The 27,820-nt window shown below is 45.6% G+C and overlaps 1 protein-coding gene across 4 annotated transcripts in view; it reads left to right on the top strand.

Annotated features, from left to right (window-relative positions):
- ARB2A (ARB2 cotranscriptional regulator A) overlaps positions 1-27,820 on the top strand; it is a 1,817,924-nt gene that overhangs the window by 110,975 nt on the left and 1,679,129 nt on the right. For all 4 annotated transcript variants that reach the window (XM_078675377.1, XM_078675378.1, XM_078675379.1 and 1 more), the window contains one exon: positions 26,560-26,661. In XM_078675377.1, the coding sequence (XP_078531503.1) occupies positions 26,560-26,661 (102 nt within the window). The remainder of the gene's footprint in view (positions 1-26,559; positions 26,662-27,820) is intronic.

The following is a 27,820-nucleotide window of genomic DNA, read 5'->3' as shown; positions in this document are numbered from 1 at the left end:
TCATACCTGCCCAGACAGTGTGCCTAGAATAATAGGATCTGTGACATTTTCGGAATTGTATCATGTAGAAGTGACCACTTATGGCTATTTCTCTGAGGTTCTGAATTGCCTCCACCCAGTCATCATCCTCAATAAGCCCAATGTCTCCTTCCCACGCCTCTTGCAGAGTGCGTAGCGGGTCAGGGGAGTTGTTCATTATTTTCTTATGTATTAAGTAGATCGCCCTTGCTGGCATTGGGTCAAGTAGTAATCAGTCCTCTGAAGAGTGGACTCTGGTAATTGCTTCCCCTCTGGCACGTGGCACAGTATTGCATGTCCCAACTGCATATATTTACACTGTTCTGTTGTCCTCATTTTGTACTCCTTCTGTTGGTCTTCAACTGTCCCTGAGGCATTCAATACCGATCAGTCTGCATTTAAGGAAACTTTTCAAGTTCCCAACTTCCCGCAAAAGTTTGCTGTCTCATAACAGAGCCTTATTAGCCTGCCATCCCAGCCCAGGTGTTTATTGGCCTCTCTTCATGCCTGGCAACCATTTGAGTATGTGGCTGCAGCAATTCTACATGTTTTCAATTGTATAGGATTGACGGTTAAGCAAGAAAAGCAAACCTCAATAGGGACCTATATTTCTTTTTACATTGAATAAATCCAAACAATTTATGTAAGAGATGCCAGAAAGAAAAGAACTTTTACATTATTTTTCAAACATATAAGTTTATTTAAATATTTTTGTCGTTTTTTCTAAGAGTTTTTTAAGAGACATTTGTGCAATTATACATAACATTGTCCATGTTTCGTCAAAAAATGCCCTCTATTAGCAATTAATAACAATTGATCCTGCTAGTCAAGCATACATACTTTCATACCAGTCATACTATTTTTTTTAAAAAAGAGGGGGAAACATACAGCAACATAAACACAAAAGCAAAATTTTCACAAAACACAAGTCTAATACAGGTGGCGACTCTAAGGTGTACTTATTAGGATACGTGTGGTAATCTAGATGGTACAATTCAACTAGTTAGGATGGAATTAACCAGTTCGTATCCTAGACTGTAGATGTTGGGCCGACGTACGTTTCGGTGAGTGTCACCTTCCTCAGGGTCAGGAACAAACATATATAAAACAATATAGTGAATACTATTAAAAGTTTGAGGGCATGAACCAATGTTCTGAAAAACAGAGAGTACAAAAAACTTTTTCAGTATCATAATTTCTTTTGATTTGTGTTATACATCTCAATGGCATCATATATACATATTACTTCATTTTATGAGTTGGAAAAACAGTGAGAGCTCATAGCCAAATATGCGTCCTGCTACAGATTTAGAGATTTAGAAAAACCGAAGTGTTTTAAAAGTCAAAAGCAGTGAGTAGAAAAAAGATAAGACATCACAGTTCCCATGGGATGTGGTTCACCCAATGTGTTTGAAAACAATTTATAGAGTGCATGCAGATTTTATAAGAGTGCTGTTAAATGGTATTCGCATGAGGCGGAAAGATTTACCTATTTACAAAGTGCTGTTAGATAAAATTCACAAAAGGAGGAGAGAAAAAGAGTTTACCTATAATGTGAGCGGTCTAGGCGTAGTTTTATTAACGAGGCCGGTATTTGTAGATTTACTTGGGGCACAAGCTAGGAAAAAACAACGGGGTTTTTTATAGTTGCCAGGTTGCAATTTAAAGAGCACTTGTACCGTTCCCTAAGGTAACATTAGTCCGTCTATTTGTTATCAACCAACCCAGTTTCATTGCAACCTGGCAACTATAATATGTATATATGATGCCATTGAGATGTATAACACAAATCAAAAGAAATTATGATACTGAAAAAGTTTTTTGTACTCTCTGTTTTTCAGAACATTGGTTCATGCCCTCAAACTTTTAATAGTATTCACTATATTGTTTTATATATGTTTGTTCCTGGCCCTGAGGAAGGTGACACTCACCGAAACGTACGTCGGCCCAACATCTACAGTCTAGGATACGAACTGGTTAATTCCATCCTAACTAGTTGAATTGTACCATCTAGATTACCACACGTATCCTAATAAGTACACCTTAGAGTCGCCACCTGTATTAGACTTGTGTTTTGTGAAAATTTTGCTTTTGTGTTTATGTTGCTAAGTATGTTTCCCCCTCTTTTTTAAAAAAAATAGTATGACTGGTATGAAAGTATGTATGCTTGATTAGCAGGATCAATTGTTATTAATTGCTAATAGAGGGCATTTTTGACGAAACATGGACAATGTTATGTATAATTGCACAAATGTCTCTTAAAAAACTCTTAGAAAAAACGACAAAAATATTTAAATAAACTTATATGTTTGAAAAATAATGTAAAAGTTCTTTTCTTTCTGGCATCTCTTACATAAATTGTTTGGATTTATTCAATGTAAAAAGAAATATAGGTCCCTATTGAGGTTTGCTTTTCTTGCTTGGTTTGTTTTCTCCCCCCTCTGGACCTCAAAGTATCTGGGAGAACTCTTTCTCTGTATATAGGATTGACGGTTAGCCTCGGTTGTCTATAGGTTCTCGATCTACTTAGTATGCCGGATCCTCTGTTTCCCAGAATACCCAGTCATTCACTGCAGTGAATTGTGCCGGCCAATAGTAAACAGGAATATCGTGACTCGCTAGTCACTTTCAAACACTCCCCGTTGTAGCTTACTGAGGAAGATTCATGAACAGCTCCATTCCACAACAGTTTGCGAAATTCGCTGTTCATCTTGCATAAAAAAATCAGGCGGTATCCTGTACGGGGTATTTTGAAGGACATACAGCATGCGGGGGTGGGTCATCATCTTAAGTAAAGCGGTAACGCTGCTGCTGCTGTAGAGTGACTGACATTGAATGAGAATTGTATTGTCACCACATTGACCCCGCACTGGCTAATTTTAAAACTTGATTGTGCTAAAATTGATTATTGTATTTTAATACACCCTGCACTTACCCTGATGGAATGTTTTTAAATTGAATCACTAATTTACTAAACATACGTGGGGAAGTCACCAAAATACCAGCGCCTGACAGGGCTATCGCGTTCTGCTCATTACTCCAGTCTGCCCGCCCCGGTCCGACTCGGTAACCTATACCGTTGAGCGGAGGGCGGGGCAGACAAGAGCAGGACACACCCAGGGAGGCGAGCGGTTAGCGCTCCAGCTCTCCACTTGACAGGGCTATATAGCCCTCGTCGGCCAAAGCGCGCAGCGGTGGCGCGCAGCGGTGGCGCCTTAGCCTGCGCCGAAGACAAGCCAAAGACCTGCCCGTCTGCGCCCGTCCGCGACAGGACGGGGCCAGGGGCCGGTAACCATGACATATCCACCAGCCACCCGATTAAGGTATACAGCACAAGACTTACTGCATATATGTTATTCCACAGTAGGGGAGTGCCCTATTAAATTGGAGGATAACATAGAGGGTCCATTTACCTGTTGCTTCTGCAAAACTCAATTTGACGAACTCACAGGCTTGATAAGTGCCCCCAAGCCAGGCCCCAAACACTATCTACCGAAATTTAACACTATACCGGATATACCTCCTGCGGATACAGATAGAAATAAATCCTTCAGGAAAAGCGTGCTTAACGATAAAAACCTGCTTTGCAACGTTAGGTCATTGCCAAAACATGCCGTTGAAGTATGGGATCTGATTACTGAGAAAGAACCGGACCTATGCTTCCTAACGGAAACCTGGCTTAAACCCCACCTAGTTCCCGTCATAACGCTGGGAATTCCAACGGGATATAAAATCGCCAGGGTAGACCGACCCATAAAAACAGGAGGTGGCATAGCAATAGTATACAAGGAAGGCATTACTGTCAAAATATTGGACGAATTATGCACCCCTGAGCTGGAACTTATGATTTTTAACCTACAGTTCCCTAACAAAACTAGCAGAAATGGAGCCTTAATATACCGCCCCCCTGGTCCATGTACCAATACATCTATTGTATTGATGGAAGCTTTGGCACCCCATATATACAATAATTCAGATTTCCTTTTAATAGGGGATTTCAACATCCATAGTGAATTAAATAACAACTCTGAGACAAAGACTTTTATTGCTGATCTCAACTCACTGGGTTTAAGACAAGTCAATAATGGGCCTACCCATAAGGCGGGACATACGTTAGACCTAATATTCACGAATTCCCTTCAAATTGAATGCTCTCTCCCTTACCAAGTTGATTGGACAGATCACTACGTTTTAGAATTTCAAACCCCCCCTACCTTGAATGGCCAAAAACATCCCGTGCTACCCAGCAAACGAAGACCCTGGCATAAGTTGACCCAGGAAAATTTTCGTAAAGCATACTTAGCACCTCAGTTAGATGGGAGCGAGAACATTGATAAAGCCCTGAATGACTATGAGGAAGTGTTGCTTAACACAATAGAAATGACTATCCCGCTAAGAACCTTCAAACCCAAACCTGCTCAAAAACAAGAGATCTGGTTCTCTGAAAACCTAAGAAGGTCTAAACAAACCACACGGAAGCTTGAAAAGAAATGGAGGGCTTTGCGTCTAGATTGAGATAAACAACTTTACAAAGACTCCTTGAGAAGTTACCACAAGGATATCCGCCTAGCACGGAAAAACTACATAGCTTCACAGCTACTGGAGGCGGGCAACAATTCTAAGACGCTATACCAGATCTTACTGTCCTTCACTAAACCCACCGCATGTGAGAGTCAAGAGGTAGCCTCACAACAACTATGTGATAACATCTCTGACTTCTTCAAACAAAAAATTGATACCATTTATGATAAAATTCTAGCATCTAACTCCACAAACAAAAGGGACAATGAATCCTCCATGAACTCTGGTATGCCATTCACTCCTGAAAACTCTCTTGCGGCATTCCCGCCCATACAGATTGAAGATATAGTGGCATTCATATCCCAAATAAAAAGTGGTTCCCCCACAGACACTATCCCTGCACGGGTTATGCCCTCTCTAGCCATTGAATTGGGACCCACCATCCAGAAACTAATAAACATCTCGCTAAGTTCAGGGCAGGTCCCACGTGGATGGAAAAAGGCATTGGTCAAGCCACTCCGGAAAAACACCACCATCTCCTGGGATGAGCTCAGTAATCTTAGACCGATATCCTTACTCCCCTTTATGGGTAAAATTACTGAGAAATATGTAAATAAACATCTATCAAGATATACTGAATCGGCCGGAGTGTTAGATCTTTCACAATCCGGCTTTAGGCCCAAACATAATACAGAGACCGCCTTAATGTCAGTCGCAGACGATCTACGTATGTACCAGGATAGGGGCCTCTCCGTTATCTTGGTGCTAATAGATCTGTCTGCGGCGTTTGACACCGTATCCCACTCCATCCTCATGGCCAGGCTAAAGAACATCGGCCTGAGACATGAAGCGCTTGCATGGCTGTGCAGTTTTCTAACTAACCGGACCCAGCAAGTAACTATGGGGAGTTTTCGGTCAGAGGAAGTTGAGATCTCCAAAGGGGTGCCACAGGGCTCATGCCTGAGCCCGACTTTGTTCAACATATACGTGGCACCCCTGGCTAACATCTTGAGAGCATATGGTTTTGTTCCAACATCCTATGCGGATGACACTCAACTCCTCTTTCCTTTTAAAACCCTGACTCCCGAAGTACAAAACTCCTTCTCCCTAGGGATGAAAGCAGTGGCCAGTTGGATGTCTGCCAACTTTTTAAAATGTAATGTGGGAAAGACGGAAGTTATGTTGTTTGGGGAGGTAAAACGACTCTGGACTCCGGACTGGTGGCCGCAAGATCTTGGCCCAGTACCGGAGCCTAAACTTACTGTTAAGAACTTAGGAGTACGTTTCGACCAGGAACTTAACCTCAAACAACACACTAATCAGGTGGTGGGATCCTGCTTCCACATTATCGGTATGCTACGTAAAATCTTCCCCCTTCTACCAGACGGGAGTAGAAAGATGCTAGTACAGGCCTTAGTCATGAGTCGTTTAGACTACTGTAATGGCCTGCTGCTAGCAGCTAATGAAGAAGTCATGACCAGACTACAGGTGGTCCAGAACACGGCTGCCCGTCTGGTCTTGAATGTTCCCCCTCGCACACCTTCAAGGCCTCTCCTGACTAAGCTTCATTGGCTGCCCATTAGACAGCGGGCAAAATTCAAGGTATGCTGTGTCATTCATAAGTCCTTGAATGGTATGGGACCTGCATATCTGGCAAACAAATTTGTTCCCTATAAACCCTCCCGCTCCCTTAGGTCTAGCGAACAAGGTCTTCTACAGGTTCCTAGAGCCAGGAAGGCAAGACAGGGCAGCAAAGCACTCTCAATTGCTGGCCCGTCCCTATGGAACAGTCTCCCTAACACCCTTAGGCTATGCAAGGACTACTTCCCTTTCAGAAAAATGTTAAAAACATTCCTATTCAGCACCTAGGCAGCTAGCGTAACCCTGATTGCATTGGGGCAGAAGTCAAAAGCGCGGAGATACTCCTCCGGGAGTCGATGCCAGCGCGATACAAGCCTGAAAATAAATAAATAAAATAAATAAGTGCTGCCCTTCCCATCAGAGATACTGGAAGTGCCCGCCAAAGTGCCAAGTCTTCCCGAAGATGCTCCAATTGAGGGAACCGGTTTCTCTGTATAAAATCCTTAGAGTCTCTGGTCGCAAAAATGCCTAAATATTGAAAGCCCTGTGCTGCTACTGGAGCGACACACGTGGGCGGAAGAACCAGTCGTTCTCTGGCTAATGGTAAAATAAGACACTTGTCCCAGTTGATCTGGTATCAGGAGTAAGTCTCAAAAAGTTGAAAAATATGAAGCATTCTATTGAGTGGTACAGTCGGGTGGCATACAACAAAATGTCATCAGCATGGAGGGAGATCGGTTGCTCTCCTGCATCACTCCCTCGGATGCCCCACAGTAGCGAGTCTTGTTGGATCTAGGCCGCTTATGCTTCCAGGGCCAAGGCGAAAATCATTGAGGACAAGGGGCAGCCCTGCCGTGTGTCCTTGTCAAGGGAAAAGGAGGGAGAAAGTGTGCCATTGACTCGCACCCTCACCAAGGGGTCTTGATGCAGCAGTCTTATCCAAGAGAATATCTAGGGACCAATTCCAAATCTGGACAAGGCAGCAAACAGATATACTGTCAAAAGCCATTCTTCCTTCTAATGAGAGCAGAACAGCATCTTCCGCCTGGGGAATCACTGTCATGTGTAGTACCCCATAAAGGTGCCTTAAATTAAATCTGGTACCCCTGTGAGGCATGGATCTGGATTGGTCTGGACGAACCACCGTGTTTATTACCTACACAAGCCTATTGGCCAGGGCCTTCACCAGGACCATAGCCTTTAATTTTGGAAGAGATATATAGGAATTACAGGCAGTGGGAGGTTTATTTTTCTTGGGGGAGACCACAATAGTGGCCTGTCTCTGATCTGCTAGGATGGTTCCTTCTTGCCCAGCAGATAGGAGCATGTTGAGCATATATGGTGCTACTTTATTGGCTATGCATTTGTATAACTCAGTAGGTAGGCCGTTCGGTCCGGCAACCTTTCCAGATTGTAGTCCACGGATCACACCGTCTGTCACTTAAGCCATCAAGTCCTGTTCTAGTGCATCCCTGTCCTCTAATGAAAGGACGCGAAGGGAAAGATCGTTCAGGAGATCTGTCTAATCCTGACTAGATCGGATACTAGTGGAAGAGTAAGCTTGTTCATAGCATTTCGTGAAGGTTTCTACTATGGCTGCTTCAGTGGTATGGGCAGTCTCACCGGATCTTGAATTTCTACCACCCAATTCCTACATCTGTCCCTCTTTTCCAGCCAAGCAATAAGCTTATTGGCCATATCGCCCATGTCGTATAGGCACCTCTAAGTGGCTAGTATGTGCACCTGGGCTTTATGTTCAGCCAAGTCTCTCAAACACTGTTGTTGAAGCTGAAGACGATGACTCAGGAGGGTTTCTGGAATCTGTCCCCTCAATATTTCTGATTCCAAGGAGATAATCTCGTTCTCTAATGTCTTATATTTGATAACCTGTTCCCTCCACTTTACCCTTCTGAGTGCTTAGGCATGACCACACAACACTGTTTTAAAAACTTCCCATATGGTACAAGCTAGGTCGACCAACTCCACATTCTCTTGGAAGTAGTGTTCTGTCTGCTCTCGTATTTTATCTTGGAATTTTTTATCTTTCAAATGCCAGGACGCTATCCTAGGTGGTAACCCAAAATCTCTAACAACACCACCAATGGCTCATGCTCTTAAGATGTGTGTGTGTGTGCGTGTGTGTGTGCGTGTGTGTGTGTGCGTGTGTGTGTGCGCGCGTGTGTGTGTGTGTGTGTGTGTGTGTGTATATATATATATATATATATATATATATAATCAAGACAGGAAAAATTGCCATGTCTCACTGACAGATAAGTAAACTGATAACTGGTTGGATTATGCTCAAGCCAGAGGTCCACTAACCCATGAACTCTGTGAAAGATTTAAGCGGGCTCTCGTTTGTGTCTCCTCCCTACTGGTCAGCCTATCCTTAGCAGAATTCATCACGTTATTCATGCCCCCACTCCCCTTCAGTGTCAGGGTACCCATTGACATTACAGTGAGATCCCCAGGGCTGAGATAGTTTCCACCTGCAATCAAGTTGGGGCATAAACCGAACACAGGTTGAGTGCATGGCCCTCCCAGGTGCCTGTCCCAGCGGTCCAGGGCTTTATAATGGTTGCCTTTAGGTTGGTTTCCTATAATTGTATTGCAATACTAGGGTTTGTTTAATTTTGCTACCCAGGCCATTGACATACCATGTCATGACCTTCAAATCTGAATGGACTTGTGACCCCATATTGTGTTGGAATGCAAGGTTTCCCCACCCAGTGCACAACTGTGCCTATGAGCTGGCTCCTCCCCCTACATGATTTGAGCCCCTCCCCTTGTCTTGCCATGTGACTGAGCAAATACACATTACGCAGTGCAGAACTTGGTAAACAGAACATAACTACAATTCCCCTCGGAACTCCCTCCTCCCTGGTACCCAACACTGTAGGCTTTGAAACACCCACTACCCCAATTTGCAGAGCGCCTATCGCCCTACACATAACAATCAGCACGTCAAGGGTTAGTTAGCCAGTGTCACCAAGATGCCCAGAGCTGCTCATAAGCCATTCGCCAACCCCTTGTAACTACAGTGACTTGTTCCTCCCACTCCATTGATCTAAAGAATATATTATGTTGTCGTCCTCCCGCATTCCAAAGATCCCCCTAAGAAAGCTGTCAAATAACCACAGTGACTTTTCCCTCACAACCAAGTCCCCAAAGAACGTGATACAGTATTGCCACCTCTTGCTTACAAGAGCCATCAGAAGTTACAGTACAATGGTCCAAATTGTGACAGAGGTTCCCGGCAAGAATTCTCATGTTTACTGTCTCCCCATCTTGGGGTCTAACCCTGTGGAGTCATTAACGCTAAGCATGGGATACTTATCCATAAACCAGCTGTGTTGATCAGGGAACATCCGCCTCCACTGTGGATTGTCCATCCTGCTGTTCTGTTGATTCGTCTCCCTGTCTGCTCTGGTGGCGTCCTTTCCTCGCCTCACAATCACCCCCCCATCCAGGGGTGTACCATCCCTCATGCCAATCCCAGACTTCCGCCTGTATGGCAGAATACCAGAATATACCCTCCACCACCACGTGTAACTTGGCAGGAAAAAGTATCAAGTACTTGAGTTCTTTAGCACGGAGTGCTGTCTTTACTTCATCAAAGCTGCGGCTTTGGCGCTGCACCTGCAGCGTAAAGTACGGAAAGAACTGCACTGTGGCATTCTAATACCTTGAGGGCCAGATATACGTCCATTCCAAATTGCAAATCGCAATTGGCGCTCAATTGTGAGTCGCAATTTATGTTCTGTTATGTTAAAAGTGCTTGTACCGCGCACGCTCACCAATTGGTTTCATGGCGCTCAAGACAAGTCAGGTGGGGGAAAGCACTGGGGTGAAAGAGGCTAGTCATAGGCAAGACGAAAGAGGTGAGTTTTCAAAAGTTTACGAAAGGTGATGTAGTCCGGAGCAAGGCGGATGGGGAGAGGGAGGGAGTTATAAATAGAGGGGGCAAGAAAGGAAAAACAGGCGCCGCCGTGTTTCTTGCGTTTAAACCTGGGGGTGATCAGAAGGTTTTGGGCAGATGACCTGAGGTGTCGTGACGGAACATGGGGGTGAAGACTGAGAGAGATGAAAGCTGGAGTGGACAAAGATTTGAAGACAGTGCAGCCTATTTTGAAAGTGCAACGGTGCGCTACTGGGAGCCAGTGAAGTCTTTCCAGCAGAGGTGTAACGTGTTGGTATTTCGGCTGCTGGAAGACTAGTCTGGCAGCCCAGTTGGAGCCGATGAAGGTGGTATGCAGGGATCCCCACGTACAGACAGTTGGCATAATCGATACGTGAGGTGACCAGGGCCATAATGACTAGAATGAGAGCCTCCAGTGAGAGGTACCTTCGGATTTTCCCAATTCTACGGAGGTGATAAAAGCAGGCCGAGGTGACCGCGTTAATTTGGGGCCTCATTGAGAGGTCGCGGGAGATGATAACACCCAGACTTTTCACAGTATTAACGGGACAAGGGGCGGGGCCGAGGGCCAAAAGTTGGGGCTCCAGGAGTTCGAAGGCCCCTCAATCAGTACCAGCTCGGTCTTGCTGGGGTAGAGCTTCAGCTGGCTGAAGTTCATCCACTCATAAATGGTGAGCATTATGGTTTGAAAGTTAGAGCAAGAAAGAGGGGAAGAATCAATGGGAAAAATAAGTTGCAGATCATCTGCATAATTGAAGACGGTAACAGGAGAGTGACGAAGAGAAACAAGAAGAGGCTGCATATATAAGTTGAATAGAAGAGGGGACAGAGCAGAACCCTGGGGAACACCACAAGAAAGTGAGATAGAAGGAGCAAAGAAGGAGGACAGCTGGACCGATTGGGAGCGATGTTGGAGAAAGGATCCAATCCAAGACAGGGCAAGGCCCTGGACGCCCGCATTTCTGACACGGTCGATCAAGATATCGTGATCGACCGTGTCGAAAGCGGCCGAAAGATCTAACAATACCAGGGCCTGGGTCAAGTTCTTATCCGCCCCCTGTCTCAGTACGTCCATGACCGCAACTACCACTGCCTCCGTAGAATGGGCCGGTTTGAAGCCTGCCTGCTGATCATCGAGAAAATGAGATCTCTCAATGAAAGCGCTAAGGCAGCGAGTGACGTAAGTCTCCAGTACCTTACTCAAGTAGGGGAGGAGAGAGATGGGTCGAAAGTTCCCCAAAACCGTGGGATCAGATCCAGGTTTTTTTAGAATAGGTACTACCACAGCTTTTTTGAAAGCAGCGGGGACAGCACCTGTAGCGAGGGAAAGATTGAGCAGGTCAAGGGGCGGGCCTGGACAAGCCATGAAAGCGTCTCTTAAAATTTGAGGAGGGCAACAATCATGGGGAGAGCCAGAGCTAACTGTCTGAAGAAGAGAAGAAAATTCATCTAGGGAAATGGGGGGGAAATTCATACAAACTAGAGGAATTCGACAGAGGAAGGGCGCTAATGTTGGAAAGGGAAGGGGGGGGGATATTATTTTTGATGATGGAAATCTTGTCAATAAAGAATACATTAAGGGAGTCACACAGAGCCTGCGAGGGTTGGGGCTGAGCCGTGACACGGTCGGGGAGGGAGAGTTCAGCAACGATAGAAAAGATCTCCTTGGTTTTGATGCAGAACAGAGGATTTTTTGAGAGTATTAGACAGATTTAGCCAAAATAATTGATTTCTTATAGGATTTTAGTAAGTCAGTAAAAATGATTCTAAATGCAGGGTCATAGTTTCGCCTCCAACGGCGCTCAGCTTGTCTGAGAGATAGCTTATCTGCCTTGAGTTGTTCGGTGAACCAACGCTGAGCGTCGTGTGGGAGTTTGGTTTTAATGGTTTTCACCGGGGCAACCACATCGCTGGCTTGAGACAGCCATTGGTCCACTAAGGTGGTTTGAAGATTTAGGTCAGAGTGGTCGTTGGGGAGAGTGGTAGCTAGGGTGGAGTGAAAGAGGGGGATATCAGCACCTTTCCAGTTACGTGCCGAGAAGTTAGAAACTAGTGGAGGGCGAGGGGGTAACGACAATTGCAACAAAAAAGAGATAAAAAAATGGTCCGACCAAGTGCAAGGGTAGACCAGAGGGGGAGAAATATCCAAATTAGTTGTCCATAACTGATCAAGGGTGTGACCCTTGTTATGGGTAGCAGTGGAAATATGTTGGGAAAAATTAAGACCAAGAAGTAGATTTGTGAATTCAATTGATAAAGCAGTTTCCTGGGGGTCTAATGGCCAATAGTTAAAATCGCCTATGATCAAAATCCTGGCGGAGTTGTTGGCCAACTGAGAAATAATCTCACCAAATAAGGAGGGAAAAGAAGGCATATTAGAGGGGGGATGGTAAACTAAGACACAAGTAAAAGAAATTTTAGGAGACATGAATTTTAAAATTAATAAATCAGAATCTGATATGGGAGTAGTAGTGAAGGAGGTGAAATGTAGTTTGGAGTGAAGAATGGCTGCAACACCACCACCTAGTCTACCAGAGGCCCTGTTAGATTGAAGTATATAGAATCCTGTAGGGATGGAGCCAGGAATTTAGAGTGTACAACTGTCAGAGTCACTGATTGCAATTCCCAATGAGGTAGCAAAATGCGAGGGTCATGAATATTCATGAGCCACTCGCAATTTGTGACCTCATTCCGAATGGCTGGCGCTCCCAGGGGTGGTGGCCTGCTGGGCTCAGCAGACCTCCATGTCTGAGACGGCTTGTCAATAAAGCAGTTTTTTTAATGCATCTCGTTTTCCTCAAACGAAAACGAGATGCATTTAAAAAAAAAAAGACGCGCTTTCGTTTCATTTTTTAAGGGCAGGTAGTGGTCCCTGGGACCCGCTGCCTGCCCTTAAAAAATATTTTTAGAGCCAGTCACAAAGGGGAAGGGCTCCCCTGGGGACCCATTCCCATTTGCTACTCCATTATCACCCTTTTGAAAAGGGCGGTAATTTGAGAGTGTTTTGCGACCGCAATTGCGGTTGCAAAATCAGGGCTTGAACAATCTGAAAAATTGTACTAGTCCTGCAGGTCTAGTACCTTGGAAAATCCCCTCGACCTAACTGCAACCTATTTGACCGCCGTCTCTGAAAACGGAGCAAAAGTGAAAAGATAACAAGCTTTTAAGGCATTTTTATGCTCATTCCCTTTGTGAGTAATTAAAATGCCTTTAAATCTTGTTATCTTGTTACTTTTGCTCCGTTTTCAAAGACAGAGGATAAAAGTTAGTTTGTCTTCCTACTCTCCAGAAAGGTCAAGTAGGACCTAAAAATAGCTCATCCTCATCAATTCCCCTTCCAAATGCGAGCGGATTTGTAGAGCCCTGAAAACATTCATACATGGCTAGAGACTCGCTATTAGGAAGGGAACGCCCCTTCCTAATAGCGAGTCGCAAAATACTATTTCGCTAGGTGCAATTTTTTGCTACTCGCAAAATAGTGTTTGTACATGGCCCTGTACGTTTTTGCATGAGCGGGCACATGCAAAAACGGGTCGCACATCTGGCCCTAAATCCCCCTGGGAGCGGGTGGCCTGGAGTATAGCATCCCTGTCTCGGTGGTTGAAAATTCTGGCAATAATCGTTCATGGGGGCCAAGTTTCGGCAGCAGCACTGGTGCCCTGTGCACCTGTTGGACTGAGAAAAAGTTTGAGACACTCTTGGGGCAGAGGGTGTTGACAATCAAATCTTCGAAGCATAGGCTTACGCTAGGCCCCTCTGTTCCCTTAGGAACCCAAATCACCCTGATGTTGTTACATTAGGCCCTACCCTCCTAGTATTCAAGTTTGACTGCCATAATCTCTTGCTGTTTTATAACATAACTAACCCGGCCTTCCCATTTTTGGGACATAGTTTCTAATGTATGAATATTCGACTCGGCTGTCACAATTTTCCCTGACATTTTCTTAAAGTTCGCTCGTAGGAGATTAACATCCACAGTCACTGGGTCGATTTTAGGTACTAGAGTGCCCTTGAAATCATACATCGCTGCTATGATGTCCTCAAGATGTAGTTCCACTGATTCTGGTGCCTAGCCCGCCCTCCCTCCTTTGACTGCTTAAGCACAGCGTATTTGTACATCTTTTTTTTTTGATAATCAAATTTTATTGAAATTTTCAACACAAATAAGTTAACTGATCGTAAGTCACACAGTCCAATTATAATCCCCTGTCCCTCCCAAATGAAAACAGAAATCGTATCAGTCTGTTCAGAATAAATAACTAGCACCCCCATAGCACACTGAGTTAACGGGTCAGGTCCAATCAAGATGGTAACAAGCCAAACCATTTGCCCCATACCTTGCCAAACATCTCCGGGCATCCCTGAGCTTCAAAGAGGGCCTCCTCCTGCACCCCACACCAATCCACCCCCTCCTCCATTTCCGTAGTGTCAGTGCCTCTGTCTGGGACCATTTAGCTGCGATGTCTCGTTTCGCCACCGCCAGGGCTGTTCCCAAGAAGCGTTTATCGGCCCGGGAGCCGTCCAGGCCGTCGAACACTCCCAATAACAGGTGTCTCGGGTCGTGGGGGACCACCCAACCCAAAGCCCGCGTAAGCTCCAATTCCACCCCTCTCCAGAATGGATCCAAGGCCGGACAGAATTTGTACATCTTATTAGACTGCGCAAGTAGTTGTCCCTTTGGTTTCACCATGTCCCTGCTTGTAGAGCAGCAAAAGAACGAAGGGGGAGCGGGGAGAGAAAATGCCCCAGTAATGGTAATGTTGATGTCCGAATGCGCAGTGTGCAGTAGAGTAGTTTGGATCTGGCGGTCACTGAGTGTATGAAACTGCCAGTCCTAACCAGAGTCCAACTGTATGCTCACTTCCGTCCCTCCCCCCACAGATCCTCTCCTTTAAACAGACTTTGGCCCCTGCGGCACTCGTAGGGCCCGCAAAGCCAAGATCAATCCACTCAGTACAAGTACAGGCGCCCCAACACCAATTTATTCAGCGGCAGGCAACCGGACTTCCAGTATATGAGGGACCGCCACTCCTCCCGCAAAAGTGGATTTTTCAGCAACTCCCCCAGCTCTTACCTAACTTTCCAACAACTAGTTAACATATACCAGGCCTTAGCAGCGGTCACCTTCTTGCGGCCCTCTCTGGATGGCAGTAAGAATGGGGAAGAGGGGCCCTAAAAAGGCCCAGGTTATGTCATACGCAATTTGGCCACACTGATTGTCTCCATCTCCTCACCGATTGTCGCCTTCTATCTGCCAGGTCTACTGTCTGTATCAGGAAAGCAGAGCCTCAGTCCGCAGTGCGGTCTCCCCAGGCAGCACAGGGTTACCAACCAGACATCTCTTCACTTTCCAAGTGCGGCGTTCCTCATGCGTTTTGGCATGCAGGCCCCCAGGAAAGACCCCTCTCCACTCTAAGCACGCTCACATGTGGATTGATGAACTCACAGCCTCCTCCATAGTTCCGCAGTGTTCGGTCCCAATTGCAGTCTCCTCATCCGGGGGCCAGTTTAAACTCCTGCCGGATCGGTCATCACCTCCAGGGCTGAGGATCATAAATGCCGCCTCTCTCCCACTGATGATCAGCAGGTCTGTTTTCATGCAGCACTCCCCAACGCCTATCAGCTCTTTGCCCGCAGAGCACCGCCGGCCCAGTCTGCCATTCACCAGTAGGCCCGGATCAGTTAAAATCTAGACCTGGGTCTCGGGCCCCCTTTGTCCTTGGACCATCCCAGGCCAGAACAATGCAGCCGACCACCAGCCCAAGGGGATCCACAGGAACAACATATGTATGTCACCAGCCCCTCACTGCACTGCGGGTTCGGAGAGCTCTCCCTAGAACGAGCCAGCTTGGATTTGTATGGCCTGACCGGAGCGGCCAATTCCTCAAGCAGCCAAACTTTATCAGGGCAAAAGTCAATCCAAAAACTGTATCCAGTGATGCTTGGTGCCCAGGAGAGTAGAGGCGTACCCTTTGTGCGAATGGTAGGGTTTCAACTGCTAGCACTCTGGAGCTCTCCTAAAGTGCAGCCATCTTGTTTGAGACCACGCCACAATTTTACGCTCTTGGTACATACATTAAGTATACAAGACCCCTGTACACTCCCTATCACTCAGCAGTAAACCTATATGCTCTTAAAAAAAGCTTTAGGAAAGGAAAACCGCCCATAAATGAAGTCCAAAATACAACCTAAATTAATACATAACATAATCCCCAACTGCTCAGGATGATCTGTGGTTGTAGTCAAAAACCAAGCTGGCATTACCATTTGCAAATTCGCCCTCAGCAATATCATTCTTCTCACACATTCTGTTCCCAGTGTGAGAGGAAACTGTTGACAAATTACAACTATTTAACGTGTGCCCATCCTTCAATCTCAACTCCTTGCATGACTTATGATATGCTTTGGGGAACTGCAAACCAAGCTATCCCCTTGGCTTTGTCTAGCAGTGTCACTGAATACGTGTTACCTACCAACCAATTGAAGAAGGACTTCATGATTTGAGCCCTGCCACACTTCATGATAGAATGCCTCCTGACTTTGCTAGCAGTTAAAACAAATAAAGGACACTACCTTATCTGAAAGGTGGACATGAAAAAAGGACTATACGGTCAAATAGTCTGGAATGAAGAACCCTTTGTCTGAACATATCCAATGGAAGCCATCTTGTAGTGGTGTTCGCATCAGTTATCTCCTATGATCGTCTTCTTCTTCTAACTCGAAAACCTGCATGTTACTTCTCGCATCGTGGTTCCTCCTTAAATCTGTGCACACCCTCTGACTGACCTCTTTGGCTTAGCCAACCATGTTTCCTCACTTACTAGCAAATATTTTCATGTTTATTAATATTCTGTTACACTTCACACTGTTAGATGATCCTTGTACCTCTGAACTACCTTTATGCCAAGATCCTCCTATAGGTTCCCAGACTTCACTTGTCAGCGCTTCATCCTTCAACCCCATACGATTCCTCCACTCTTCCTCTGGCTCTGCCTGCTACGGACATGGATCCACCCAGTACAACAGATACTAATCTGGAGCCATCCGGTCGCTGCCCATACAAAATTAGGTACTCTACTAATCTTTCAAAAAAAGCGACTGACAACTTTAAACATAAATTCCTCAAAGATCACCCAAAAACTCTTGTTTCTTATCCCTACTTCTACATAATGAATCATTATAAGTGACCATATCCTTTTCAAGAAAAGACAAATTGAGGAAATCCTTGCACTCATCGCTCTTGATCATTACATCCAGAAAAACTCTGCATGGGTTAAGACTCTTGGTAGCTTCCTCATCGGCTTCTTGAGCAGAAGCAACCATCTCCTTATACAACAATGGGATTATCCGTATCAAATCTGCAGACCGTAACTTTGAAATATTTGAGGAAATGTTCCCACTGGTCAAAAATGCTGCAACCAGGAAGGTTTCCACCCCCTGCAAAGTACTTTCCAACTCTGAATGCAATACTAACATGTCTACTTCACCAGGTGGGTCCAAGCCCTCCATCCACCGATCTCCACACCGAAATACGTCCGTACCCCACACTTAGCCATGGAAATCACTTCTTCTCCCCGACTAGACCTCTGACCCACTCCCTGCCTCTACGAATGACTCGGGGGAAACCTGAACCCCCTATCCCATCCAGGAACTCCCCTCTATCGCTCCACCCCTACCCTGCCCACAAGATCACCACCACATTTTTGCAAGCCTTCTTCAACCTCTGAATCCACTCCGCCCTCTTGCCAACAACACACTACCACCACAGGCTTCAAATTCCCCAGCCTCCTCCTCCCCTGCTTCAAGATTCGTCAACCTGTGTCCACTTTGCACTTACATCTAGAATGGATGAGATTACACAAAACCTACAACAACTCAAGGCAGACCTTCATATCTTTATCCACTTCACCATAAAGGCTACTAACAATCGGTAGTCAACTAGGAATTTGAATACCTATGGTAATTTCTCAGGACCATCTAACCATTTACCGCCCCCTGCCACGAATACACGTCCCCACCAACCTGAGCTCACCCTCCTCGAAGTTCCCACATTCAAGGTGGAGGACTCTACCCTAACCCCAATCCCTACACTCGGCCCTGTAGACTACTAGACCTGCTGTCTGACAAAGATATCCACACCCTCTTCCTATCTTATAACTCCTCACACCCTACTAACACTGACAACCAGGGACAAATCCAGTCCATCCCTGTGAACGCACACAGGGAATTAAAGTCTAATCACAGAGCTTTAAACAAAACAACCTTAAGCAGGTTACTCTTACTCCGACCTCTCTAATCAGGGTCCCTCTCCATCTGAAATGCATGATACTCAATTGCCTATCGGCTTCAAAACATGCGGTGGATATTGCAGACCTTATTCTCGCACACAACTTTAACCTCCTTGTACTGTCAGAAGCATGGCTAAATGATACCTCTGCTCCTATCCTGGACATACAAGTCCCTCCTAGCTGCAACATCACCAGATCTGATAGACCCAGTTGACCAGGTGGAGGCATTGCCTGCATTCACCGCAATAGTCTCTCAGTCAAACGCTCTCTGTCCCCTGTGCTATCCTACAATGAATATCTATACATCAACATTACATGCAATAACAGACCACTATGCAAATTACACACAATCTACCACCCGCCTGGAGATAATCTGTCTTTTACAGAAGAAACCATGGAAATCATCCCAACGACCTCAAGCCAATACTGCACCCCGATCTACCTTGGTGACTTCAGCCTCCACTGGAATGATATGAATGACCCCATAGTTAACTGCCTTAAATCCTTCCTTACTGATCTCAACCTGATACAATTCTGCAACAACTCCACTCAAAACAAGGGAGCAACTTTAGATCTCCTCATGGCTAACACAAACTTTACTCAACTAGAATCTATCCTCCCCTGTGACTGGTCTGAACCCCACTACATCACATTCTTCATTTTGAAATCTGTAAGACCAAATGCCACTCAATCAATAAAACCTAAAATATGGAAAATGAACACACACATTATTAACTTTAACCCCTACCGCACTACCGCGTTTTCCCGCTGTGCGCTGAAAATAAAAAAATGGCTTGTTTATGACAAAGCCAGCTCGTCATCCGCGTAGCGCAGGTAACGCCCATGACGAGCTGGCTTTGTCATCAGCACTGAAGGGGTTAATAGATTGACATCCCTCAGTAAAAACCTCCTTCCGCCTTCTGGGACATGTCAGATGTTCAAGATCTTACAAGCTACTACACCAGCTCCATGAAGAATATTCTAGGGTCAGTCGCATCCTTGCAGCTCAAAAGAATGTCCACAAAAGGCTCTAAACCATCGTACAATGGTAGCCTTAATACTGAAAGACGTAACTTGAGACTAGCTGAACGAAAGTAAAGATCCTCACCTTCCCTTGAGTACTTCAAGCATTTGAGGTTAATCACAAACTCATATTACACAAGTATTAGGAACTCAAAAACAAATTTCTTCAGAATCCAACTTGTTTGAGGAAAAAAACAGGCCCAAAAAGCAATTTTAGCTCATTAAACTTCAATCACCTGGCCTATCCAACCCTCCTTCAGCTGGACCCAGCCTGCTACCAAATTGTGAAGAATTTGCCTCCTCCTTCCTCGAAAAGACAGAAAATATTAAATCTGATCTGCAGAGGGCTCTCAAATACTGTCCCCTTGCATCTCTCTCCAGCCCTTCGACTTCCTTGGCTGCAGTACCCTCAAGTCTACCAGAGCACATTGTCTTAAACAACGCTTCGGGGTACTCCTTCAAAACCTTGTAAGGAAATGACATTCTAAAAATTCTAGCTGATCTGAATCCCTCATACAACTACAATGACCCGCTACCCCCACTAACTTCTTCAGTGAGATCAAACTTTTGATTCTCCCACTTTGGACCAATATTGTTAATACCTCTCTACTTCAAGGCACAATCCCTGATTGCCTAAGGGCAATAGGTCACCCCAGTCTAAAAAAACCTACAGCTGATCACATAGACCTAAATAACCTCAGCCCCATCTCTAGTATTCCAATCGAAAAAAAAGCTCCTCGAAAAATATGTACACGTCCAACTCGACCAGGGCACAGCACCGAGTCGGCACTTACATATAGTGGACAATGTACTAAAAATGTTGGATCAAAACGAATCATGCCTCCTTATACTCCATGACCTTTTTTTAACTTTCAATACGGTTAAGCATGACTACCTACTAGACCTACTGGGACGCAGAATGGGACTCTCAGGGTTAATTAGTCAATATCTGTAAGAAGATAGGATCCTTCTGCATGGTTACCCTCACTTTTTGCCTGGTGCTAAGCTGTTTTGACTAGTCTGACTGGGATCCTGCTAATCAGGACCCCAATCTATCTGCTTTCTCCCTTAAATTGTTCTGGTAAGTACTTAGGTGCATTCGAGATTGGATACTGGGGTACCCTTATAAGTCCCTAGTATTATGGTGTTAAGGTACCCAGGGTATAGGTACCCCAGTGGTTCCCCATGGGCTGAAGCATGCATTATGCCACCCGTGGGAGACCGTTCATAATGGAACTACAGGTTTGCTGTTGCAACCTGTGTAAGCTGGTGTTAGCTCCACTTACTAAAGATATAGGTTTCCTACATCTAGGGTCACTGCACTTAAAACCTATAAGTCACCCCTATAGCAGGCCTTTGCAATCCTGAAGGCAGGGTGCTTGGTTCTAAGTGAGAGGGTGCCCCTGCATGAGCAGGACACCCCTACAGCCTACGGAGTCCATTCTCCTGGGTTGTCAGCGAAGCAGCCATATATCATATAGAGGGGCACCGTGTAATAATGCAATGGCCATCTCGAAAATGGCTGCAACGCATCCTATCATATTTGGCATGAAACATGTTCGAATCATACCACCAGGCCTTAACGGTGTGGGAGGTATGATTCCAAGCACTGAAAGAGCCCTCCGTTAGGCTCTGTGTTTCTGGTGCCAACCTTCTAGCCTCGGACAGCACAAAATGGTTGCTGCCGACCAGAGACACATTTCTGCCCTCCTGCTGCTGAGCCAAGCTCGAGCAGGCAAAGGCAGAACAATAGGCATCCTGTCACAGGAAGGTGTGACCACCTCCCAGGCAGGATTTAGTGTATTGGGACCCAATGGGTGCACTTGCCAGCTCCACTAAGTCTGCTTGAGGGGCACATTTGGTGTCCCTGTGAATAGTCTAGCTCCAACGAGTCCTGGGAGCTGTTGGCTCCTGCTCTGGCGCAAAACTTGACAAAGGACACAAGAGTAACCTCTCCCCTGTACAGACCCACCCCTGGGAGGGTCCCCATAATCATCCCAACACCTTTCTTAAGGGTACTTAAGGGCTTACCTGTGGGTGGGTCCCTAGATTCGTCATGGGATAAGATTCAGGTCAGACACCACTTCTTCTTCTACTGTCTGGGCACTCTGGACTCTGCTTGGGAACGACTTTGTCTCCCTTCCAGTCTGCTGCATCGTCTGTGCCTCTGAACCATACAGGAACCTTCCAAGGCCTGTGGACATCAAAGACACCTGAAGGAATCTCCCTTGGAGTGAAAGAGTCACTCCCCTGCATTCGCAGGCACCGTAACTAAGTCGACCATTCTGCTGATCCTGAGCTCCTCTGGACTCCCAAAGGTTCTGCAACAAAGGTGGTGGTTTTCCACAGCTTCGGAGGCCTGCCCTGCCCTCTCACCAAGTTTGAGGCCAGTATCCCACGTGGGGGTTGCAATATCCGAACCCCTGTGCACTGCATCAACTTGCAGTTGCAAAGGCTTGTTGGTTTCCTTCCAAGAAGATCTCCGGGCTCCAAGTAGCCCCAACCTCAAGCACCTTCTGTGACCAGAATGTTCAGCCACATTGCATTGTGTGCACTGTGGCCTGCATCTTTTGGTGAGCGGCTCGAGATCCTCTCGCGACTCCAGTGCCTCCGGCCTGTGAGTCCACTTGAGGGTCACCCCTGTTTCTTTTAGGCTCCCCTGATTGCTCAGGGCCTGCCCTGACTTCCCTGCTTTTGGTGAGTTCCCGGACCTTGCTGGTCCTAACGCTGCGCCGTCTTCAATTCCTGCGTTTCGTGCATTTGCCAAGGCTTGTTGGTGCTCCAGCCGGACACCGACCCCTCAGCTCTCAACATTCTTCGTGGGACAACTCGTGCACGACTCCTTGTCCTCCTCAGCGTCGCCTGGTCCTCACAGCTGCAGAGTCAAGGTCATCGTCACCCATCCTGCAACACCCGACATCGGAGGGCATTCGTCTTCCAAGTCTCCTGGTCACTGCTGATTGACATAGACTCTGTCCCCTCCGCTTACAGGTACCTCTCATGTCGAATCCACCTTCACATTCCAGCAGACACTTTCTCCTTCTTGTGTAGCAGCACTTTCCTGAAGGCCTCTATTGGGTTAGGCTGCAGTTTCTGACACCACTTTGCACTTATGCACCCGGCTTCCCTGGTGTAGGTAACATAGGTACTAGGGTATCCACCGGTGGGGTGGCTCTCCAACCTTCTGTCTTCCACTGGGTTTCTTCAGGGTCCACTGGGAAGGGTCCTTAATCTTTAAAAATCCAACCCCGACCTACATGTAGAGTTGGGCGGAGCACTCGGTGGTGTTCCCACACTGCACACGCTCTCAGTGGGGTCCCTATCTACTCACTTTGGGTGGTTCCTTGGGTCCCCAGCACTTCTACGTCCTCTCGACACTCTTGACCGTGGGTCGTGGTTCCTATACCACTTTCTTAGTATATGGTTTGGTCCCCAACCCCCGGGGTCCACTGTGTATTTTGTGCTATTTACTGTGTTTCTTTGCAAAGTTTTGTGTGCATTGTGTTTATCTCCTGGTAGAAGATATCTAAACGTGTTCGAGAGTATTATATAATAAATGAATATTTTTATAAATACCTTGTGTGGTTCTTTTTCACTTAATCTATACTATAAGATTTCATTCTGGTAAAACAAGCTGCTCTACACTCCTTCTGGACTAAGCCTCAAGGCTGCGTACCACAGCTACCACTTAGAGAGCTTCTAAGGTTGTCACTATAAGGGTTGTCTGGACTGGTGCAAGGTGCCCGCTTACATTAGTGGACATCATATACCAGGCCAACTTCTCACAATGTCTACGCCCATGTCTGTCATCTTAGAGGTCCCTAAGGGTTCCTCCCTCTCATCCACTCTCTTTAACTTGTTCATGGAGTCACTTACGTCAATTCTGAGCTCATCCAACATACACTACCACATGTAGGCAGATGACACCCAATCATAACTGAAAGTCTTCTTCCCAGAAGACATCAAAGCCCTCAACTTAACCCGGAAGAAAACTCAAAACTGGCTTACTTGGAATCACCTCAAACTTAACACTCTCAATAAAACTGAACTCCCCCTAATCGCCCCTCCCAAACAATCACTCGTCATTAACGACTGGATGTAGCAACTAACAGCCTTCAACTACCTACCTCAACTCCTCAACTCATTGACTCAGCAAGATCACTAGGAATCATTCTCGACAAGAACTTGTGGAACCATATGGGTACTGCCACCAAAGGAGCTAATCTCCAAATGAATACCTTAAGAGAACTAACTCTCCCCCCCCCCCCCCACACATAGGGCTTCCACTCGGCCGTCCCAAGCCCTGGTGATTTGCAAGCTGGACTACGGAAGCCCAACGCTAGGCGGCCTGCCTATATCCATAATGACTCCCTTAAGAGCCTCGAAAAGAAACAACCATATCACCTCTGATTTTAAATTCCTCAACTGGCTCCCCTACGAAGCAAGAATTCAGCTGAGAATTGCATGCATGACCCACAAAGCCCTACACTTCAACACCCCAAGATACCTGGCTCAGAAGCTTGCACTCTCTGGCGGCTCCAGATCCTCTAGAAGCTCCTGCACTTTACTACTGAAACATCAGAGATTCTCTAAAAAGAAATCCTACAATAGCGCCATCTCTGGCATCGCCCCGAAAATATGGAACTCCTTCCTCTCCCGAAAAAGACTGCATCCTTCTTGAAAGAATTTAAATTACAACTCCGGAACAAATGTTTGCCCTAGGTCTTTGGAATACTTCTAGCTGAGCCCACCTGGACCTTCGTCTTCTCTCAGGATTCAGCTCGCTTGTTATTTTACTGTTCTGACTTTCTGTCCTATCATTAAAGCGATTCCACCCTCCCAGAGATTGCGTCATAAAATGCTCCCTTCTTTACTATATTTATATTGATTGTGTATGTCTTTATTCTCTAACAAGTATAAAGGGCTCTGATACCCACGAGGGTGTTGTTCTTGCTGTATAAAACCTTCAAATAAACAAATACATCTTTTTCTGTTTTCAGACATTTTACCCCTAACATGTAGACCGGTTTTACCTTTTGAAGTCTTTCATGCGAAAACATACTGCAAATCTTGGAATTCCAATTCCTGGGCAAGATCCCATTTTCACAGGACTCCGAATTCTTCCCCTAACTCAGCATCAGGTCCCAAGTAGTAAAATAGTCATAGATATTACAAACAAATATACTTTACTTCATAATCCCTACCTCAAGAAAAAAAGGAACTTTCGAAATGTCATTTATCAAGCAGATTTGTGTGTTTTTACTACACTCCTCCATGTTGCTCTTTCACAGAGGGCATATTTGCTCATTTACAGAGGGTTATCACATTTTATTAGTTGAGAGTTTTTGTAGTTATATTTTCAATTTTTAACAGAAGGCACATACCATATAAAAAAAGTGACCCTGTCATTGTTGGCAACTTGATAACATGCAACTTGCAGTTATGAGCGTTGAACATACAATTCATGGTACCATTGTCTCCTATCATGGTCATACAGTTACCCCTAAAAGTAACCAACAACGCTTCACAATTGGGCTTTGTGTGCCTCGACGCCCCCTCCCTCCAATATTAGTCGCTACCCCAATAGGGCCGTAGTATGGCAGGTCCCCTTGCCACTGGGTTTATGATCAGTGCCTACTGCACTTCTACCACCATCAGCCATGTTCGCTACGAGTCCGAAGCAGTGGTGCACTGCAAGTCTTGCTCTGTCATATCGCAGTGGGTGTGCCTCACCTGTCCAATCAAGGGGGCTGGACCCCTTGTCCAAAACTGCAGCAGCAGGCGCGTCCCCCAACAACTCTGTCACTCCGTGGGGCATGCTCTCCCACTTTTCAGGTGCTCATCAGTGCAAACCTCTTTTATGCGCCTCAGTTCTGCCCAAGCCCATTCTGCCATGTTCCTAGGCCATGTCATAATCGTGGGTCCAAGGGCAGACATCCACTGGATAGCAACTTTACTCTTTGTAAGAGTCCCAGCTGTGCATATCTGTATCGTATTGTTCCCTTCTTGGGGCACAGGATGAGGCCCAGCAGGCAGTGCTTAGCCGTGACCTCAATGTGAATGTTGGTTGTCCGTCGCAAGTATTGGACCACCTCTTGCCAATACTAGGCTATCCTGCCACAACTCCAGATCATGTGAGTACATTTTGCTCCACCCTCCCTGCATGTCAGGCATTCGTGCATGTGGGTGGGGTATATTCTGATAACTCTGCTAACTCTCATGGGTGCCAGAAATGCATGGTGCAGGACTTAAAATTGAGCCAACCTAGAATGAGCATGACTGGACTCCTCCTTCACTAAAACACAAGTTTTATGCTAATCTACTTCAGTTATGGTCTCTGGTAGATCTGCTTCCCAAACTTCCCCCGCCCCTTGTGCTCAATAGTCAACCTGCAGTCGGTCTTCTTTGAAGGCCCGATATAGATTGGACACCAATCGTCTGGAAGATCCTATTTCCCGTATCGCCCCAAGTGTACAGGCCTCTCGAGGCGTTGCTGGGACGCCTGGCCACAGTTCCTCCCTACTCTAGTCATGGCGGCGAACTACAAGCACTGTTACACCACACCCCAAACAACCTGCGGACTTCTTGAAAGGTGAGACATTTATCTGACGGGAAGAGATCCCTGAGCGTATCACATCGTTCCCTCCCTCCACTTGGCAATGGAGAGCTTGCAAACTTGGGTATCCCCCTATTGGGAGTTTCCTGGAGAATGTTGTAAAAACGTAGCACCCTCTTGGTGGCACCCACCCATGCTTGAGTGACATGCTGAATGACGAACGGCCAGACTTATTGCGCCGTGAACCAGACATTGACACAGATGGCAGGTGTTCCACACCCGGGGCCCCCGCCCGGAGGCTCTTCTCCCGGTTGTCACCTTCTGCACACCATCGGGCCTCGTGTTGCAGCTGCGACACCAGGTACTACTGCTTGAGGTATGGTAGTCCCAGACCCCCTCATGTAAGGTTCAGCTTGAGAATTTGTAGGTCCACCCTGCTGCACTTACCTGCCCAGATTAGTGCCACCAGCAATCAAACTTTATTTAAAAAATATATATGTTTAAAAATGCTGATGAGTTTTAAAAATATTACTGTGCAAAGTATTATCAATATTGTTTGGTTTAAAGTTTGACAAGTTACTCTTCCTTTTTATAATTTGTTTTATTTTATGACTTAATTTCATACTAATGTTTTGATATTTTTTTTCTGTTAGATTTATTATCTCGGATAGACCTGGATGAACTGATGAAAAAAGATGAACCCCCGCTAGACTTTCCTGATACTCTTGAAGGATTTGAATATGCTTTTAATGAAAGTAAGTGTTACATCGATTACAGGGTTTAAATAACATAATAAAATAATCAGATTTATTTCTAGTTACATTTTTATGATATGAGCTTTTTTACCAAAATTGCCTATTGTTCCGATTGAAACAGTCAGAGAATTCTGGCTGTAACTCCTCACCACACCTAAACTACACTATTTCCTGAAGCCAAAAGCCCTTGCTACCCCAAAAATCCCTCATCCTTGAATAATAAAATCACTCACTACCCCTAACTCGCCCATTCCTGAACCTTAAACACCTTTTTCTACGCATCAACCCCACCTATCCCACACCCCTTAAAACACCTCAGAACACCCAAACTACACCCATCGCTCAACGCTAAAAATCCCTGACCGCCATAAAACATAAGCCATCCATGATCCATGAGAACTCCTTTTCACCCTAAACTACTCCTCCCTGAACCCTAAAAACCTCTTTCTACATCTAAACTCCAGACATCCCTGAATCCTTAAAACCCCTCACTACCCTAAACTCCGCCCATCCATGAACCCTGAAACCCCTCAACACCCTTACTCTCCACCCATCCCTGAAACCTTAAAACACGCTACGCACATAAACAGTATTCCTCTGTGAACCCTAAAAAGTACTCAACACCCCTACACTCCACCCTTCTCTGACCCCTAAAAACCCCTTTCTAAGTCCGAGGTCCAAATATTCCTGACCACCTAAAACCCTCTCATCACCCTAAACATTACCCATCCCAGAACCCACAGCAGTCCTAAACTCCACACACGTTTAATGTAATTTTGAGTTTTTCCTTTAAATTATCTTTAATTTAAAATGTTTCCTTTAATTTTAGATTTTTTTTGTATTTCCTTAAAATTGTCTATCCTAAAATATTTTTTTCATGATTCGGTTTGCTCTAATGTGGTTTCCCAGTTATAGTTTTCCATTAATTCACACACATCAGACATTATCAGCTAGTTAACACCTCCCAATTAAGAATTGCACCTCAGAGTATTTTCTAATTCTTTTTCTGGTATTTGAAGCGTTGTAGCATGATTATTTTTGCCTCCCATGTTAGTGTTGAGATTCATACTCGTTGTGTAATTAATGGTCATGCACTTGTTCTCTGTAAGATACATTCCTGCTCACCTGGGAGAACATTTTCTGTATATGTTTCACAAGT

This window comes from Lissotriton helveticus, chromosome 2_1 (genome assembly GCF_964261635.1).
Source record: "Lissotriton helveticus chromosome 2_1, aLisHel1.1, whole genome shotgun sequence".
Taxonomy (NCBI): domain Eukaryota; kingdom Metazoa; phylum Chordata; class Amphibia; order Caudata; family Salamandridae; genus Lissotriton; species Lissotriton helveticus.
This window is presented reverse-complemented; position numbering and strand designations above follow the sequence as displayed.